At 36.9% G+C, this 16,641-nt stretch overlaps 1 protein-coding gene across 3 annotated transcripts in view; it reads right to left on the bottom strand.

Moving 5' to 3' along the window:
- Positions 1 to 269: 269 nt before the first annotated feature.
- DGKH (diacylglycerol kinase eta) overlaps positions 270 to 16,641 on the bottom strand; it is a 159,803-nt gene continuing 143,431 nt past the window's right edge. For all 3 annotated transcript variants that reach the window (XM_077173659.1, XM_054654464.2, XM_077173660.1), the window contains one exon: positions 270 to 11,090. In XM_077173659.1, coding sequence (XP_077029774.1) covers positions 11,038 to 11,090 — 53 coding nt within the window. In that variant the 3' untranslated portion in view covers positions 270 to 11,037. The remainder of the gene's footprint in view (positions 11,091 to 16,641) is intronic.

Genomic DNA, 16,641 nt, shown 5'->3' with positions numbered 1-16,641 from the left:
GGCAGTCCCTGGCAGACTGAGTAGAAGTGATGCTTGGTATTCATTCATCCCAATTTTATGTAGTTTTGAGTTTTCATTTAAGTTCCCAAGTCTTAGATTGTGCCAAGGAGTTGCCATTGCATTGATTTCAACGGGGAATGCTGGTTTAGATTTGAGGACATTGGTAGCAGCCCACATTTTGAGTGGATAACATCTAAAATTCAGTGCTGTGATGTTCAAACATTTCCAGTGATTTCTAGACACAAAATAAATTCAAGGACTTATATACATTGAATGCATTCTGTTTATTTGAGAAGGAAGATCTCATACGAGTGCCTGCTATGGAAGGCATCTCTTATCATGTACAATAAAATCAACCATTGCTTCCAGCAGAATACAAAAATACACATCTCAGTGACTTCCATACAATAATAAATATGTAATCATGCATCCAACAATAAAAAGGCACAGAAAACTGGTCACTTAGTAGTCATAAAAATTACTAACTATATTAACAAAGCCACCCAAATTATCTGTACAAGGAAATGTAACAATATATTCCAAAGGTGAAAACACATAAAACATCTTTAAAATAGTATATGCAATAAATACCTCAATTGTTTTTATATATTAAAAATAAAACTGTGCCATTGTAAACAGTATGTAAACAAACAAAATTCACTGTTCCTTACCATTATTACAAGTAAATAAAGCCAAAAGTTACACCCCTGCTCTGTTAGATATACTTCATTGGCAAGTTTTGTCAGGCAGTTTAAAGTTTTACTCTTTTCTGCAGCAAACAGAGCCTGCTATGTGTGTAATTCTAAGTATTAGAGCAATTGCTAAGCTTTAAAACTGACTGCCCAGGACATGGTAGGTCATCAAAGAGAACTGGAACTAGGAAAAGCAATTCTTGCAGTGTTATGGACAGAAGTAATTTATTTTTACTACATGTAATAGTGTGGGTAAAAGTCAGCAGTTTACATAACACTGCTCTCCTAAAGGACTCAAGGGGGCTGTACAGAGGTGGTGAGCATCCCTATTCCCTTGGGTGGAGAAAGTGAGGCACTCAAAGGTTAACTACACTGCCCCCAGTCTTACACCAGCTCCACTGGCAGGAAACCAAAGGCAGAATCCAGACCTTCAGCCACTTCCTCCTCATTTCCTAAGCTGTCACATTGCCTTGCAGACAAACAAAGGTGTGTCCTGAACTCCAGCCCTGATTAGAATTGCAGAAAGCCAACCAACACGCAAAAGGAAAGGTGTCTGCTCGCTTGGGCGCCCCTCTGCCCCCACTGACAACCATGGAGCCTTGTCACCAAGTGAAGCAGGAGCACCACAGGAGCTTTTCCCCCACTAATCTGTGATCAGAACCACATTAGCAGACTAACTAACAAGCCCAGACAGAGCCTTGTGTATCCTTCACAAGGCTACTGATTGCCTCAAATGTCTATTCTTTTGAGGTCCATTTCTACAGCCAACAAACTCCTAGAAAGTTCAACCAAGGTGCAAACTTCCTGCATTATTAGCAAGGGGAAGGATAGAAATCTGAATATGATCCTTTCTTAAACGAAATTATAGGAAAAGACTCCTGGAAGTGGTGGGCATTTGCACAGATGTTTTCAGAAAGAGCCCTGTGAAGGAAGGTGTCTGCTATGTTATTTCCTCAGCTTTTGATAACCTTGACATAATTACCTCATTTTACAAGTCCGACCATCCCTGGGATGACTATCTATGATAAATATAAACTTACCTGTTCCCAACATATGTATTTCAAAGTGCATGACAGCTCTTATTCGAAAATGGTATTTTAGCCTTAGATGAAGAAATTAGGATGCATCTACTTAGCTGTTTCACAGCCATATGGTTTTTTTACAGGAAGAATACACTTTGAGCATATGTAATGAAAAGATACCCTGGAAAGGGATTTAGGAAGCGCTGCATTATGGTACATTTCCTCCTTGTGCTATTAAAGAACTGTTCCTTCTGCCTCTAGACAAGTGATTTCTCTAATGTCAACCAGTTGTCTGACTTGCCCTACCACTTAACATTTTCCTAATTTTAATTGATCCATGGAATATACAAAGTCATTCAACACACTGGCTCTGAAGATACTTCCAAGTCTCGATGAGAAGCTTAAAGCCAAATACTTACTATGTAACATTTTTTTTCCCCAATAAGGTACTTTTGGATAAGGTACTTCAAGTGTCTCATACCAGATCTGCAGAGACAGGTGAGCTGCATGAGATCAGTAGGTACAGAAAACAGACAGGACTACTTTTTATTTATCAATGAATACTTCTCACATTCACCTGCCACATCGCATTCCCTCTTTGTGAGAGAGGCATGAAAGGTGATCTCTTTGTAGATGATTCTGTATTAAATCTTACAAAAGTTTTTTTAGAAGGTATTTTCTTAGACATATTCAAGGACCAGATCAATGAAAAATTCTGTACAGTCTCTGAGGCATATACTCCCACCTGTGTTGTAGTTTGCAGGTTCCGTAGAAAAATCCAAATAGAAACTGCAGATTTCACATTGGGAAAAAAATAAATACATTTCACTCATTAAAAAAACTATCACAGTAGGAAAATAGACAGTAAACAATAGATTCAGAGGGGTTTAATCTTGGCCCCAGTGAGATCAATGGGAGTTTTGCCAAGGATTTCAAAAAAGCCAAAATTTCACCCAGAATCATGTACAATTCTTTAGCTGACAACAATCATAAACATCCTGCCACCCCATTGTATAAGTTAAATATTAATAAGCATCTGTAAACATCCTGCAATTTATCTGATATAAAAAATACTATAATAAAAACAATGCAGCATCTCAAGCACTGTATAGTTTTAAGTTTTTTGGCTCTACACACAAGTTGGCATTGTTATATTGGGCAAAACCAGGGTATGTATATACATCTCTATGTACAGGTGTGCTCTCACATAAACACTATGAACTAGGTACTACATATCTACACACATCCACACAAATACTGGCAAGAGAATGACATTCATAGGCATGGCATACAAAAGCCTACCCATGATCAATTTGAGGATCGCTTTTATGTGAGGAGCATTTTCTCTCCAAGAAAATCATCTGAAGGCTTACGTGTAAATGCTGTAAGTGAAATACAAGAATAATCTCCAAGGGGCCTGAAGTACTGTTTAAAGCACAGCATATGCCTAAGTCCCAAAAGATTTATATGACTGCAAAGATGATGGACTTTCTTGTGGAATGAACAGGAAGAAGGGGAAACAAAGGGCAGAAACTACTGAGTACACATCAGATTTTACCTAAACCCTTGCAAACCATTTTAGATGTTTTCATTTTCAATTGAATATAGGTTTGGATTGAGTGGAAATCATGTGTTTCAGCTCTTTGCTGCAAACTGCCATTTAGACACAAATATCTGAGTTATGCAGAGAACAAGACAGTGTCCCATCTCTGCAATGCTTCCATGTGTACTTCATGCATCCACTCATGCATGTAAGTGGATGTTACTACAGAGTTAATGAACAGATGTACTTGACTGGAATACCAGTGTAAGTCACAAGTCTGGCTAATGACAGAAACCACCCATGCTGGGCTGGGATCCTCTCAGAACCTTTGAAATACCTTTAGATGAAATTTACCTTTCTTAAATCCCAGAATATACCTTAAAAATACAATAATGCAATTCCATAGTGCTCAATATTTGAAGATACCTGCTCTAGACAGACAAATGTGACAGTGAGAAGTTTTGTTAGTAGTGACTGATTGGTTTGATATCACCATGAATTAAGACAAGAAGCTGCTAATATTATATGACTGTGTGTGATGACAGCAGCAAAGAAGAGCCAGAGGGAAGGTGCAGAGATAGGGCCCCCTTCACCTTCCAGGAGCATCTCAACAGCTTGTACTCCTTATGTACAAATCCCATCTATTCCATGTCTCATCTGCCACTGTGAATATCACCTTGCCCTTTGATGATCCCATCGACACACAAGCATATTAAATTCCTAAGGTAACTGGCAGCTCTAGGGAGGTGCCTAAAAGAGTTTCAGCTCTTTTAGGATTCAAAGGATTTGATGTAAAAAGATGGCTAATGAAACTTATTATTTCAGGACAGGTTCACAAGCTGTGCTCCTTGAGTGGGAAAAATGGTAATTTTTGTTGAATATGGTCAACCACATTTTTCAAGGTACCCGATTTAAGGAGAGATAAAACCAAGACAGAAAGTACAGGTGACAGATGCCTGTAAAAAATCCTCTGGAATGTGGCTAGGCACACAGTCCAAATGCCTGTTTCAATGTATAGACATGGCATCTTGTGAGAGGACAGTGCTACTAGGAACCTTCACAGTAAGAATCTGTATGCCTGTGTGCTCCTTGTAAACCTTCCTAAACTATTCAACTAGAAAATCTTGTATCCTTGAAATTCTCATTAAAAGCCTCCAGGCCCTACTGTTCAGCACACGTGCTCTCCCCATCCCTGAAAAGCAAGACCAAGCAGCTTTGAATGGCTTTCCTCAGTCTCCCCATTCACAAAATAATTGACCATGACTGCAAAGAGAATTAGTCCCAAACAGAGCTTACTTCAACTAACACCAGAAGAAAAACAGTGGTGTCTCTAACTCTTTCCCTGTTAATGACACTGTCAGGTTATTAATTAAGTTGGTTTTTATCCAATTAATGCTTTAGTTTAAAAAATGCTTAAAATGCTATTCCCTTTAAGAAGTCATAGAAGGGATTTGGGGCACTCTGGAGATTTTTTTTTTGGCTTTACACACAGTTTCCATAATGAAAATAAACCATCCAATTTTACTTTTAGTTCATTTCTTCCTGTTCCCACTTCCAGTTCACACGCTCTTGTCTACCTGGATCAAACACAGCTCCCTAAAATAGTTGCTTCCAATGAATTTGGAAAAAGATAGTTGCAAATGACTTAAAATTTTATACCACACTGCATATTCAGTAGCTTCTTCCTAATACTAGTCTTTGAATAATACTACAAACTATATTTTCCCAAAGTATTTGTTCCACAGAATAAAATATTCACTGGCCATTTGGATATTGTCCTACTAATAGCTATCATAATGTTCAGTATCTTCAATGTCTTACACAGCTGGTAGAGTTAGCCAAAACACTTCTCTTTCCAAGGGCACTCTGGTAGGTCGTGCTAATTGTTAGATAGAGCTTCCAGCAGGGACTGTAAAAACACAGCTTAAAAGATTTTAGTCCACCATGGCTATGCTAGGCTTTGGAGACTGAAGCCTTGGTGTATCTTTCTCTCCTCAAGCACCCTATAACTTTTTCCTGGCCTGCCTGTCCAGCTGTTCTGAACAGAAACCATGGAGAGACATGCAAGGGTCTCATCTTGCCAGAAGCTGGGAGCTCATCCAGACACAGGAGCTGGGAAGAAACGTAGAAACATTAATAAAGGTATGACTGGTGTTAAACATAAATGAGGCACCAACTTCTTCTGCCTCACTAATACAAGCAATAGGTTATAGGAACTCAAAATCCCATCAGAGTGCTCATCAAGTTTTTGTCAACTGAGAAACAAGTCTTTAATTATTTAAAACAGATGTTTGTAATTCTATCATGTGCACATATGAATTTTCTGTCGAGTGCTCTGAAAGTGATAAGTCTTTAACCACTACAGCTAAATTGATTAAAATTTGTCCAGGAATACTCTTGAGTATGTATTCATCAGCATTTTGCTTCTTTGCAAAAGTGTTAACAATGCTAATATTTTTTAATTTACATATAACAAGGGGATGATGTTTTAAGATTAATTCTATGCACTGAAAAAAAACATAAACCTTTCAAAAATTTTTTTTTTTCAGGTAAAGTATTGAGGGTGATCACTATTAAGCCTAAAGAAGTTGCTATGAATTTTGGTATTAGCTCCAAATGGCTACAGAAATAGTCCTCTCAAGGTCTCCAGATGGCTTCCAAATGGATTCTAATTTCTGAGAAACACTGGTCTTCTGTATGGCAGAAACAAACATTTCAAGTATGTAAGCTAACACTTAACAGAGCTATAAAATGCAAGTTCTACTAATGCAACAGTAGTAGAAAACAACTAGAAAACTTTTTTTTTTTGTTTTTGTAAAAAAGATCAATTCCACATTATACTCTAGATATAAATACAGAAATTTAGACAACCAGTAAAGAATTTATATTGATAATTACCAAATGATGCTTTATCAATCCTGCTGATGCTACTATTCATCTCTGAAGAGAAAGTAGAGATATTTTAAGTCCTGTCCAAAGCTTAAATCCTGTCCAAACTCCTCAGCTTCCTCAAGTCATCAAACACCTGTTCCTTAAGACAGCAATACAGTCATGTACAGTTCTTGCAAACATTAAATCCTCGCAGTTAGAATAAGCAGCATCAAACCTAGATGATATGAAAATCATACCACAAAACATACAATCCATGAAAACAGAATAAAAAATACAGGACAGCCTGTGTTATAAATGTATACAGGATGCTGCAGTTGAGAGATACTTAAGTTATTGGGGTGAAAAAATAAATTTAAGATTACTTCTTTAATTTTATTTTCTGTGGCTCTCACTTCCTCATACAAGTGACAAGATGATTTTCTGGTTGTAAGCTAAACAAATTGCTCCAGCTCCGTTATCCTCAATGAGATACATTCCTTGTGACTTTACCTTTCACAAGGACTTTTTGCACTGCTAATTATTAATTACCAGAACTGTTGAACTCATAGCCAAGAACTTAATATTTAGGGGCACACAGAGAGCACTGCAGAAATAGCTGTAAACACTACTAATGCAATCATTAGCAGGAAGCATCAAGCAAAATGGAATCACCGTAGGGGGTTTTGTCTTGCAAGTACATCATTACAACTGTTTTTAAAGTAGGACTATGGAACATCCTCTCATATTTGCTTTATATATTATTTTTCCATTACATGTGGAAAAGGTCTCCTGCCAGTGTTCCTGAAATGAAACCACATGCATTGAAAAACACTGATAATTTTACCCTTGAAGTAATATTCATTATCAAGGCTTCATGAAATTTTAATTAATAGCATGAGCAAGTTCAATTAAAAAGTAAAATTGGCAGGTTATCTATTTCTCTACAAAAAGCATGGAAAAATATAAAATGGACATTTATGAAAAAAAAATCAACACCTCTCCTTTGAATTACAGCAATGCAGGATTGCAGTATTAATTATTTTGGCCAGGGATAGAAAGATAAAGATGATTTCTATTTATTATTTACAGGACCAAGCATGTTAATTCCAGTCCCAAAACAAGAAACACTGGAATGAAATAGTCTGGGAGGGTTTTTGATCATATGCTTTACACTTTACTGTTCTTCCAAGTTCAAAGCATTTTTCTTTGAAAGAAAGAGACACTCAGGAGAAAAGAATAGTGTTTAAGGGGAGAGAGATAAAAATGTATCAAAGAAAATTTTCCCTTGCCATCTTATAAAAAAAATTGATTTTTGAGTCTTCTTTTCTTTGAATTATTGCAAAACATCCCCAACACCTAAAACTATGAGTTGGCTTGATTTCATTCAGTTTCTAAGAAGAAGTCATGAGGCTTTATAAAGGCAAAACTTGCATGATCTAAATCAGAGGTTGCTACAGCTATCAAATACAGTGCACTGAGAAAATCCTACTTGAAAATGACAAAACAGCAACTTATATTTAGCAACCTGCTGCAATTTCAAAACATGCAGCTCTTGTGTTCCTCTCTCTGAGGTGTAGAGCTATAAGAATACCAGCCACTACAAAAAAATGCAGATTACTCTGCTCTCCCTTCAGGCTTTAATGTATACTGACCACAAAAATCGCATGTATTTGACCGGGGAGGAAAATTTTAATCCACTAAACTTTGTATAGGGATTGTCTTGATAAATCTAGCATGTTGAATCAGGCTCCACAGGATCTTGTTTTCTAAAAAGCTAACTGCTTTTAGGGATGTGTTTACCTTGGTTTTGCTGAGATATTGGGATGTGTGCTTTGAAGCACTTTTTACAGCAGGATTAAATTAGGGAGAATACAGTATATTTAAAAAATGTATTTAGTTCTAGGAGCTGGGACTTTTACAGCAGTAAGGAAAAAGCCCCAATATTTAGAATAACCATGAGAGAGTAACACTGTTCAGGTCTTCAAAAAAGCCACATCACTTAAACACAGCTACAACCCACAACCTCCAGAGAGAACCCCTGTAAAAATATTTTGAGCCTCCTTGTCAGATGCATTTGCACTTCATAGCCAACACTAGTCTAAGGCATAGAGTTGCATAAAATTTGCTCTCCTGGGCGTCTAATAAATACAGCATTAATGATACAGTTTTGTTTTTTCTTATTCACATGTTTAAAAAAACTGCTTAGGACAATCAAAGTTAAATTCTTTGGTGGTCATTTAGAAAAATGAACATTGATCAGTTGTACTATACTGAGGTAATTTGAGGAGTGCCATAAGAAAGCTGTTACAAACAAAATTTTCCCATTTTCCCTGCCCAAAAGCAGCTCCCATTTTTTAATATACTCAGCATAGACCTCTACAGTGACTTGAAGAGATCTGGATCCATAGCCCATCTTAATGCATTACATACAGCAAGGCTGAGAGTTGTAAAGAGATTGTATCTCACAATCAGGAAAGCAAAGAAAGTTCTGCTATGTATTATGTCCTTGAACAGACCAGATTACCTATGTTGTCTACTATAATGTCAATATGCTAAAATGCTGCCACACGTTAAAATACAGTGTAGCTCATGGAGAACTAAAGGGAAAAGGAAATAAAGCTTACAAAGACTTTGCAGATGTCCTCTGAATGTCATGAAAGGGGTGAATGTCAAGTACATTAAAATAAAACCAGAACCAACAAACTTTCCATTGTTTGCCTAACTTTGCATTTTTTTCATATGCTTTTCATACAACAGCCTGAAAGTGATATCATTTGGCAAATGCATTTTGGTTTATTTTGTATGCAAAACCTAATAGAAAATAGCCTTTTACTTTTGTTTGCTTACCAGAATAATCATTATGTCCACAGAACTCCCAGAGTGGTGCCTGTTGAACTTACAGCAGCAAGAAGACAAAGTACTACAATAAGATAAAAATTAAGCCTGTTTGATTATTTTGATTTTTTTTTCTCCAATAAAACAACGAGTATAATAGATTTTACTTTCCAAGGGATGAGTCCCATCTACTTGCCATGGAACAACTCCGGTCATATGCATGAGAAATGGAGGGCAAAACTAGGATGCAGTACTTGACATTGGCCCCTCTATACAAGAAAATAAGTTTTGGTAAAAACCAAATGAAACCTTACTCTGCTGCCGATGAGGAAAACATACATAGATATTAAGATACTCTCATGTTTAGGAAACATCAAAGCTACTTGATTAATGAAAGTCAAGTGTTCCTTGAGCTGCAATGACACGTTGCTAGAAACAGCAAGGAGAGAGCAATTCTGTGCAAGTTTTCTGGCAGGTGGTGCAAAGTCATCTCATCTCAAACATTTAGGTAGGATTTTTTTGGTAGATATCTAAAATTTATTTTTTGTCTAGATTAATTCTTTTGTGAAAAGTTTACCAGGAAATTAAATAATGAACCTGTTTCATTTAAGTAAAGTGTAACCTTACAAACTCTGGTCTAGAGCAATATCTAAACAAAGATGGTTTTAATTTTTTTAAGCTGTTTACACTCATGGATTACTGTCTTGCATGTGATTCATCTTAGCATGCATAGCCTAAAACCTTATAGTCTGCGTTTTTTCATTTTTATGGTCTACTGATGGTGGAGTGCTGTCAAGAAACAAATGGATACCTTTGTAAAGAAATGCATACAGATGCATTTTTAAATTAATAGTTAATTAGCAACAAGTAAAAGTTTACCCCACAAAAATCAAACCAGCTGCTACATTTTAAATATCTTCTTATGTATGATAAATAAAATTAAATTTTTCTTTAAGAAAATTTCATTAATATTTAAACCTGCTTTTGAACAATAGAATAAATAAAACCATTAGTGCCTACAAGTTCAAATATGCTACAGCTGTTTAAGATAACTGAATAACTACATTAAAATGCACCATTGAGAAGATTCTTTATCATTTTCCATGCAGGAAGCCAATTGATGTTTTTGTGAGGTACCGGTCTTTCAAAAATTCTCATAAGTTAGTTACCTGATAAACCTTCTGTACATGATATATTTAAAAATCTAACTGTACAGTGTTTCAATCATATATAATCTGCTGAATATGGCACAAATGCTAAGTTTCCACACCCACACACCCTTTGCCATAGAACACATTTTAGGCATAACACAACACTGAAGAATAGAAAAGTGCCTGAAACTGGAGGAAAAAAAAAAAGACACTCAAGTAGCAATAAATTAAATCTCATTCAAACCGATAAAAAAGTTGTTCAAGTGTTTAAAGTATCAGATGTGTCATGCAACAGAACAACAGACAATTCAGGCAGGCACACCATGCATTATAGTTTGCATTCATGGTATCATGAGGTATCTCTCCCCTCTTCTGCATGGCCAGCGAGTGCTGGATACCTGCGGCACTGCCAGGCTCGCGTGTTGAACCTTCCAGATTTCCTGGTCTCCTGCACACGAGGTTTTACAGAGCTGCGCCTCGGAAGGAAAACCAGATGACCTCATGCTGTACAGTGGCATCTTGCTGCAGCATAAAGAGAGGCATACTGAGCTGCATGTAAGCAAAGCAATCATTCCTTGATTATATTTTCCAGTCACTGCAGTTCACCATCAACCGACCGATTTACCAAAGTGGGCTTATCCAAACTGGCCAATTTGCACACCAAGAAAACATCTTCACAGAACATATCACCTTTTCCTTTTTGTTTTGGCACAAATCCTTTTGTACTCTTGCTGCAAGTTCTCCACCACACAAGAATTCAGAGATGCTAGCCTGTACAAACACCAGTGCTTATTCTTCCATAAACTACAAGGACAGCCAAGTGCCTGCAACAGCTTTGCTTCTCCAGCAACTTTCTCTTCTCTCTTTAAGAAAAGCACCAGCGTAATTACACTTCAGACAAAGGGGTGTTCTTGCTGAGCTCTTTAATTCCCTGGAGAATTCGCTTCATATGACCCACTTTCGTTATCCCCAGGTCCTACAGAAAATTTAAAAATAGAAAAAGAAAAAAAAGAGAAGAAAAAAAAGAAGGAAGTTTACTTTAAAAATGGGAAAAAGAAACCCCATTGATTATGACCTATCCATGCAACAGATGTCTAGAAATGTGCTCATTGCAATCAACAGTAACCAGAAGTGTTAGCAAGAGTTGCTTTACAAAAAGACTGCTAAGAGCATACAATAAATCCCTCTCTGTCTGGCAGACAAAACATTACTTACCTGCAACAGCAACAACCCAGGGCACTTTAATATACATCAAAACCATCTTTGGCTTGACTTATAAATACAAACACCTTTCACAATTTCTGGCAAAATAAGAGAACAATCTCCCCCTCCTCTCTAACACAGCAACCAAATGCTTGGTAGAATGTGATGGATTGAAACTTCTGTCCAGCAATGTTACTTGATCTGAGGCCTTATGATGTCTGCTTTAATCAGCAAACACACATATCCCCAGTTTCTCAAGGGAAAGTGGGTGTAATGGCTACAGGCATGTAGGACAACTTCCCTTTAGAGAGCAATAGAAAGAGTTTGTTTTTCATTCCAAAAAGGTTACATCTCCTAGCATAGATGCTCCTGATTAGAGAGCTGGAAGAAAAATTCTCAGAAACATGATAGTCATATCCCAAAGGAAATGTAAAAAGCACAAATCTCCTTGTAGCCACTAAATCATTCACATCAGCTGAAATATTTCTATTATTGGTTTCCAGATCAGTCTCTGCACACAACAACAGACAAGAATTTTTTGTAGCAAACTTCTTCCAGTATTAGTAATAGCTTTAGCAGCATCCTTTTTCAATTTTGGCTGGTCCAATGATCAGAGAAACAGAATGGGATGCCCAGCTGTGCTAATGATCTCCCACCACTCTAATGAATTTTCAGCTCAGTCTGGTGGAAATCTGCTTCCCTTATCTGTAAAACTCAGCTATGAAAAAGTCTTTAAAAACCACGTTTTAGGGGTGTTGAGCAATCAGCAGAGTCAAACACTAGTTATTAGTAGAATAAACCTTACATAAATAGATTATGGTTAAATAACTAAAAAAAATTTAGAAAAGTTTCACCATTTTTCTGAAAGAGAAATAATTTCATTTTAAAAGAAAGATTTTTCTTTTAAAAATAATATAGAGACATTAAAAAGAAGGGACTGTAATTAGGCAGCTTGAAAAAATTTTTCTCATAAAGAGTGGAAAATGAAAGCATATATACTATTCCATATGTACTCTACACAAAGACTGTATCTACATTTCTACAGCCACAGAGACCTCAGAAAAATCTGTATTCTATATTACTTTAAAATGTTAGCATGCATTTAATTTTGGAAGAAAGGGGTGGTAAAATGGGCATGAATTAATTATTTTATTATAAAGGTAGCACAGCCAAGATTAAAAAGATGGTTTAATTTTCAGAGAGTCAAGACTGAATTCTGGTTATGTTAGAGAGAAAAAATACTTGGCTGTTTTTTCAGTTGAAAACTATCAGCACTATAAATAGATAGTCATCCTTTACAGGACTTTGGCACAAAGGTGTCAGCGTTAAGGAGCTCAGTTTATTCATAAAAGTTCCCAAAGCAAGTGCTGTTCACAAACTACTTGGAAAAAACCTTATGATTTTCCATATCACATAAATTTATTTTATTTTCACTAATAGTCATCTCACTTATAAACAAATGCAGTACTCATTTTTAATTTAAGAATAGTTAATGTAGGTAGTAGTCAAATTCATCCTAAAATGACAGTAATATTTATAATTTTACATTTCTGTAATATTGTCCTTTTTATGTTAAACTTAATTCTCAAGTGAATCAAAAAAAGCCACACATGACTACTGAAACTAATGAAATAGCCTAGTTGCTATGTGGAAGAAACTCTACATAAGGGAAAACCCATAAGGATACTTTCCAAACCACAACAAACCACACAATTTAAAGGTTAAGAACTTAAAAATTCTTCAGAACAAATATATTTTCATGAGTAGAACTTCTGTTGGATAAGCAATACAGTGAGGTGCTGCCAGAGTTCAAAATCAGAAGAAAGAAACATATTATGAAATTCCAAAAAAACTCAGCCACTCTTCCCACCAGCCTTTGTAAAGCATTTCACAACACCTTTGATTCAGAAGCAAGAGATTTTGGGTTTATTTCTTTTCCAGCTGAAGTTGCTGTAATGCTTATCACAACAGCAAGTCTCAAGTGCCTCATCAAAAATTTTGGGGACCCCTTTCTGCTACACTTCCAAGGCAAAAAAACCCCAACAAAACCCCTCATTTTTTATGCTTTTATAATAGTTTTCAGTTTGGTGGAAACTAGAATTTATACAGTCATGACACCAGATGCTATTTGGTATTCTCAGTTTACTGCTTATGCAGAAAAGTTTGCTGAAATTTTCTCATCTCGGACTAAAAGGATCTGCTACAGCAGCACATCATGCATCATTCAGAGAACAAGAGCCTCAAATATCTCTGGAATTGGTGCATGAGACAAAATCTGTTCATATCTACTTGATACCTAGTTAACAAAAATTCAATTTGGCTAAACTACAGTTTTGAAGAAGAAACTGTACCCAGAATCTGAAGAAAAAAAATAGACTTTCTTTTTTCCCAGATATGGCCTTAGAACTACAGTATCACCTCTCCTCCTGCTCTCCCTAACCACTGTGCCATTTCTTGGACAGTTTTTGGCCAAATGTACCACCACTAACAATTTATGTAAGAACTCCTTAATAATAACATCTTCTAAATGTGAAATCTACCCTACTTGTATCCCCAGTGTTAAAAGCATGTCTGAAATCTAACAAATCTTACAAAACTTTTTCCATAAAAAAAATTTTCAAAACATGCTACTGCAAAAGACAGGGATGAAGTGTCACAGTCCTTGTCACAGATTTTAGTTTGACTGGCACTGCTTATCAAGGTGATCTGTGGCATGGAAAGCCTTTCTCCAAGGAAACCAACATTGCTTTGGAACTTTAAAGAGACATCATCCCCTCGTCCTACTAAATGTGTTGCAGTTCTGATTATGACTAAGCTGCCTGAATAGGAACATGGTTAAATAAATAAATAAGGTTTAAAAAAGGTTAAAATAAAGGTTAAATAAGGTTAAAAAAAAAAAGTCACAACTACACCTTCTTTCTACAGTTTCTGCAGAATAACACACAATTTACTGCCCAGCTATTCATCAAGGAAAAGAAAATCATATGAGTGTAAATTTCTAAGATCCCCCTAAATGAAATCAGGCATAAGAGGCTGAAGAAAGATCATTACTGCAAGGACTGGGTAGAAAGAGATATCCTGGTTTTTCATTTGCCAGTTGCCACACAGAGCTCCCTGAGAATGGGATCCACAAGCTATGCAGAAATACAATTAGAGGTGCCCAATTCTTCTGTCAGCATATCAATCTGTTCCAGTGATGCATGCAAAGGAAGAGTGTTTCATCAAATCCTTCTCCATACCGCTTTTTATCTCTACTTTTGACCACAAAAAGAAAGGTGGGCTCAGAGGATTAAATTAAAACAGGCAGCATTTTTTCCTGCTGCAGACATGAAAGGTAATAGAGGTAAATGTATTGCACATGAGTTAGGAACTCATGAATCAATGGTGATCTTGTTTAGCTTGTCAGGAAGCACAGGCCTTGCAGTGGAGGAGAGGCTGCAGACAGATTATAGCTTGCAAGAGCACTGAAGGCTCATTGCACACCTCGATAGCCAAAGGGAGGAAATATTCACAGGGCAGCTTGTGACGTGTTCCTCATTTCCCAAGTAGCACATTACACATCTTGACACCAATTCAGGTCACTGGAGAAAACTGCAGGCTGCCTGAGACATCCTTAATTGGCTCCCTGCAGAGACCCTGCCCTGTAATCAGCAGGACGAGCACTAAACTCTGCTATTTAAGTTCAGTGCTGTTAGAGTGCAAGCCATGCCCAGCCAAAAACCTGGCCTAGCTTATGAAGGGCACTGATTTGGAAGCTCTCGGCATCTGCTAACGAGCACATGGGGCGATTCTGGAGCGAGGTTTTGGTTGGCTCAGGGCATGCCTTTGGCAACTTGTGTAGAGCAGCTCCTCATCCCACATGTCTCCAGGCAGCACTGCATAGAGGAGTTGGCTCTCTGCAGGCCCTCTAGGACAAGCCTTCAGATTTTTTATGGCACAGACATTTGTGATGGGCTTTTATATACACCGAAGCAACATGAGCCTTAGCAACAGGGATACGGGTTGGTAGTTACCCTGCTGCAGACATTTACTTGGTTTGAGTGCCAGTCCACTGGGCACGCAGTCAAATTGGTACTCATGAGAAATAAGGCATGGCCAGAAGCCATGTCCAGTTTAACACTGATCTTACCCACCATAATTTATTCCAACTTTAAATTTTCTTAACATTTTAACAAACCTATGCATTGTGTGATGCTGAGTTTCTCAGCTGAATTTTAAGTTTGTTCAGCACTCATTCAGAACAGGGAGTTGCAACATCCATCACTGGAACACTGTGGTGGATTGCTTGGACAGTCTTCTATTTCTAAAGTTTTGCAGGGAGGGACTGTCCTAAAACTGTCCCTTTCTGTCAGAAACTGTCCTGAAAGAAAGGCATTTAACTTCCATGGAAAGAAGCTTAGGCAATTTAATACCAAAGAGTAAAATAATACACAACAGCCAAACAGATTATCTGAAACACAGCTATTTTCAGCAGCTGCTTTCTATTGCAACAGTCACACAACGCAAGCACTACCCTTATAACATCAGGATTGCACATGATATAAAAAACTTTACATAAAATAACACATTTGTATGAAAATATTGTCTCTACCTGGAGACTATTGCACTGTGGCTAGAACAATGACTTGCACTCTAAATGTAAATATTTGCAATTTATACAATATCCTATTTCCTCTCTTATGTGCTAAAAGCAGTTGCAAAACCCATTACCAAGAACTCATTACTACCAAGTTCCTGGAAAAAGTCATTTAATGAATCCCCAAAGATATAACCACTATTATTACATATAATGGATGCACTTAAGTAATTCCTGAAAAAGACCAGCAAGCTCAAATAACAGCCTCAAACTGCTGGATAACATTTCTCCCTGCAAAATTTATCTATCTGACCTCAGAGGAAAAAGGTTTTACAATTTTGAAATAAAATACTCTTTTTAAAAAATCTATACAGCCAAAATCAGAGGTCTGTCACCGATGGGAAAACCTATTTTGACACACAAACACCAACACCATGTAAGCCAAATACTGTAATTTATTAAGCTGCTTATCTCTCTCACACCCACTATGTCCAATATATACACAATAAATCATGTGGAGCGGATCAGCTCCTGCAGGAGATAGATTCAAAATAATTATAACCACCATCAACTGATCTGTACTGATCATGTTTAATGGAAACAGTGAACTCTTGAAGAAAACATTATATTACACAGATGCTAGTAAGATATCAAATGTGCTTCTCCTATGCCTTCTGACATAAACTGCATCTACTGCATTGTATCATTCTGCATAAAGTGGGGGGAAAAATAAAGAAATTTTGGATAA

Source organism: Agelaius phoeniceus, chromosome 2 (assembly GCF_051311805.1).
Source record: "Agelaius phoeniceus isolate bAgePho1 chromosome 2, bAgePho1.hap1, whole genome shotgun sequence".
In the NCBI taxonomy this organism is placed as follows: Eukaryota; Metazoa; Chordata; class Aves; order Passeriformes; family Icteridae; genus Agelaius; species Agelaius phoeniceus.
Note: the sequence above shows the minus strand (reverse complement) of the source record. Positions and strands in the feature narration are given on the sequence as shown.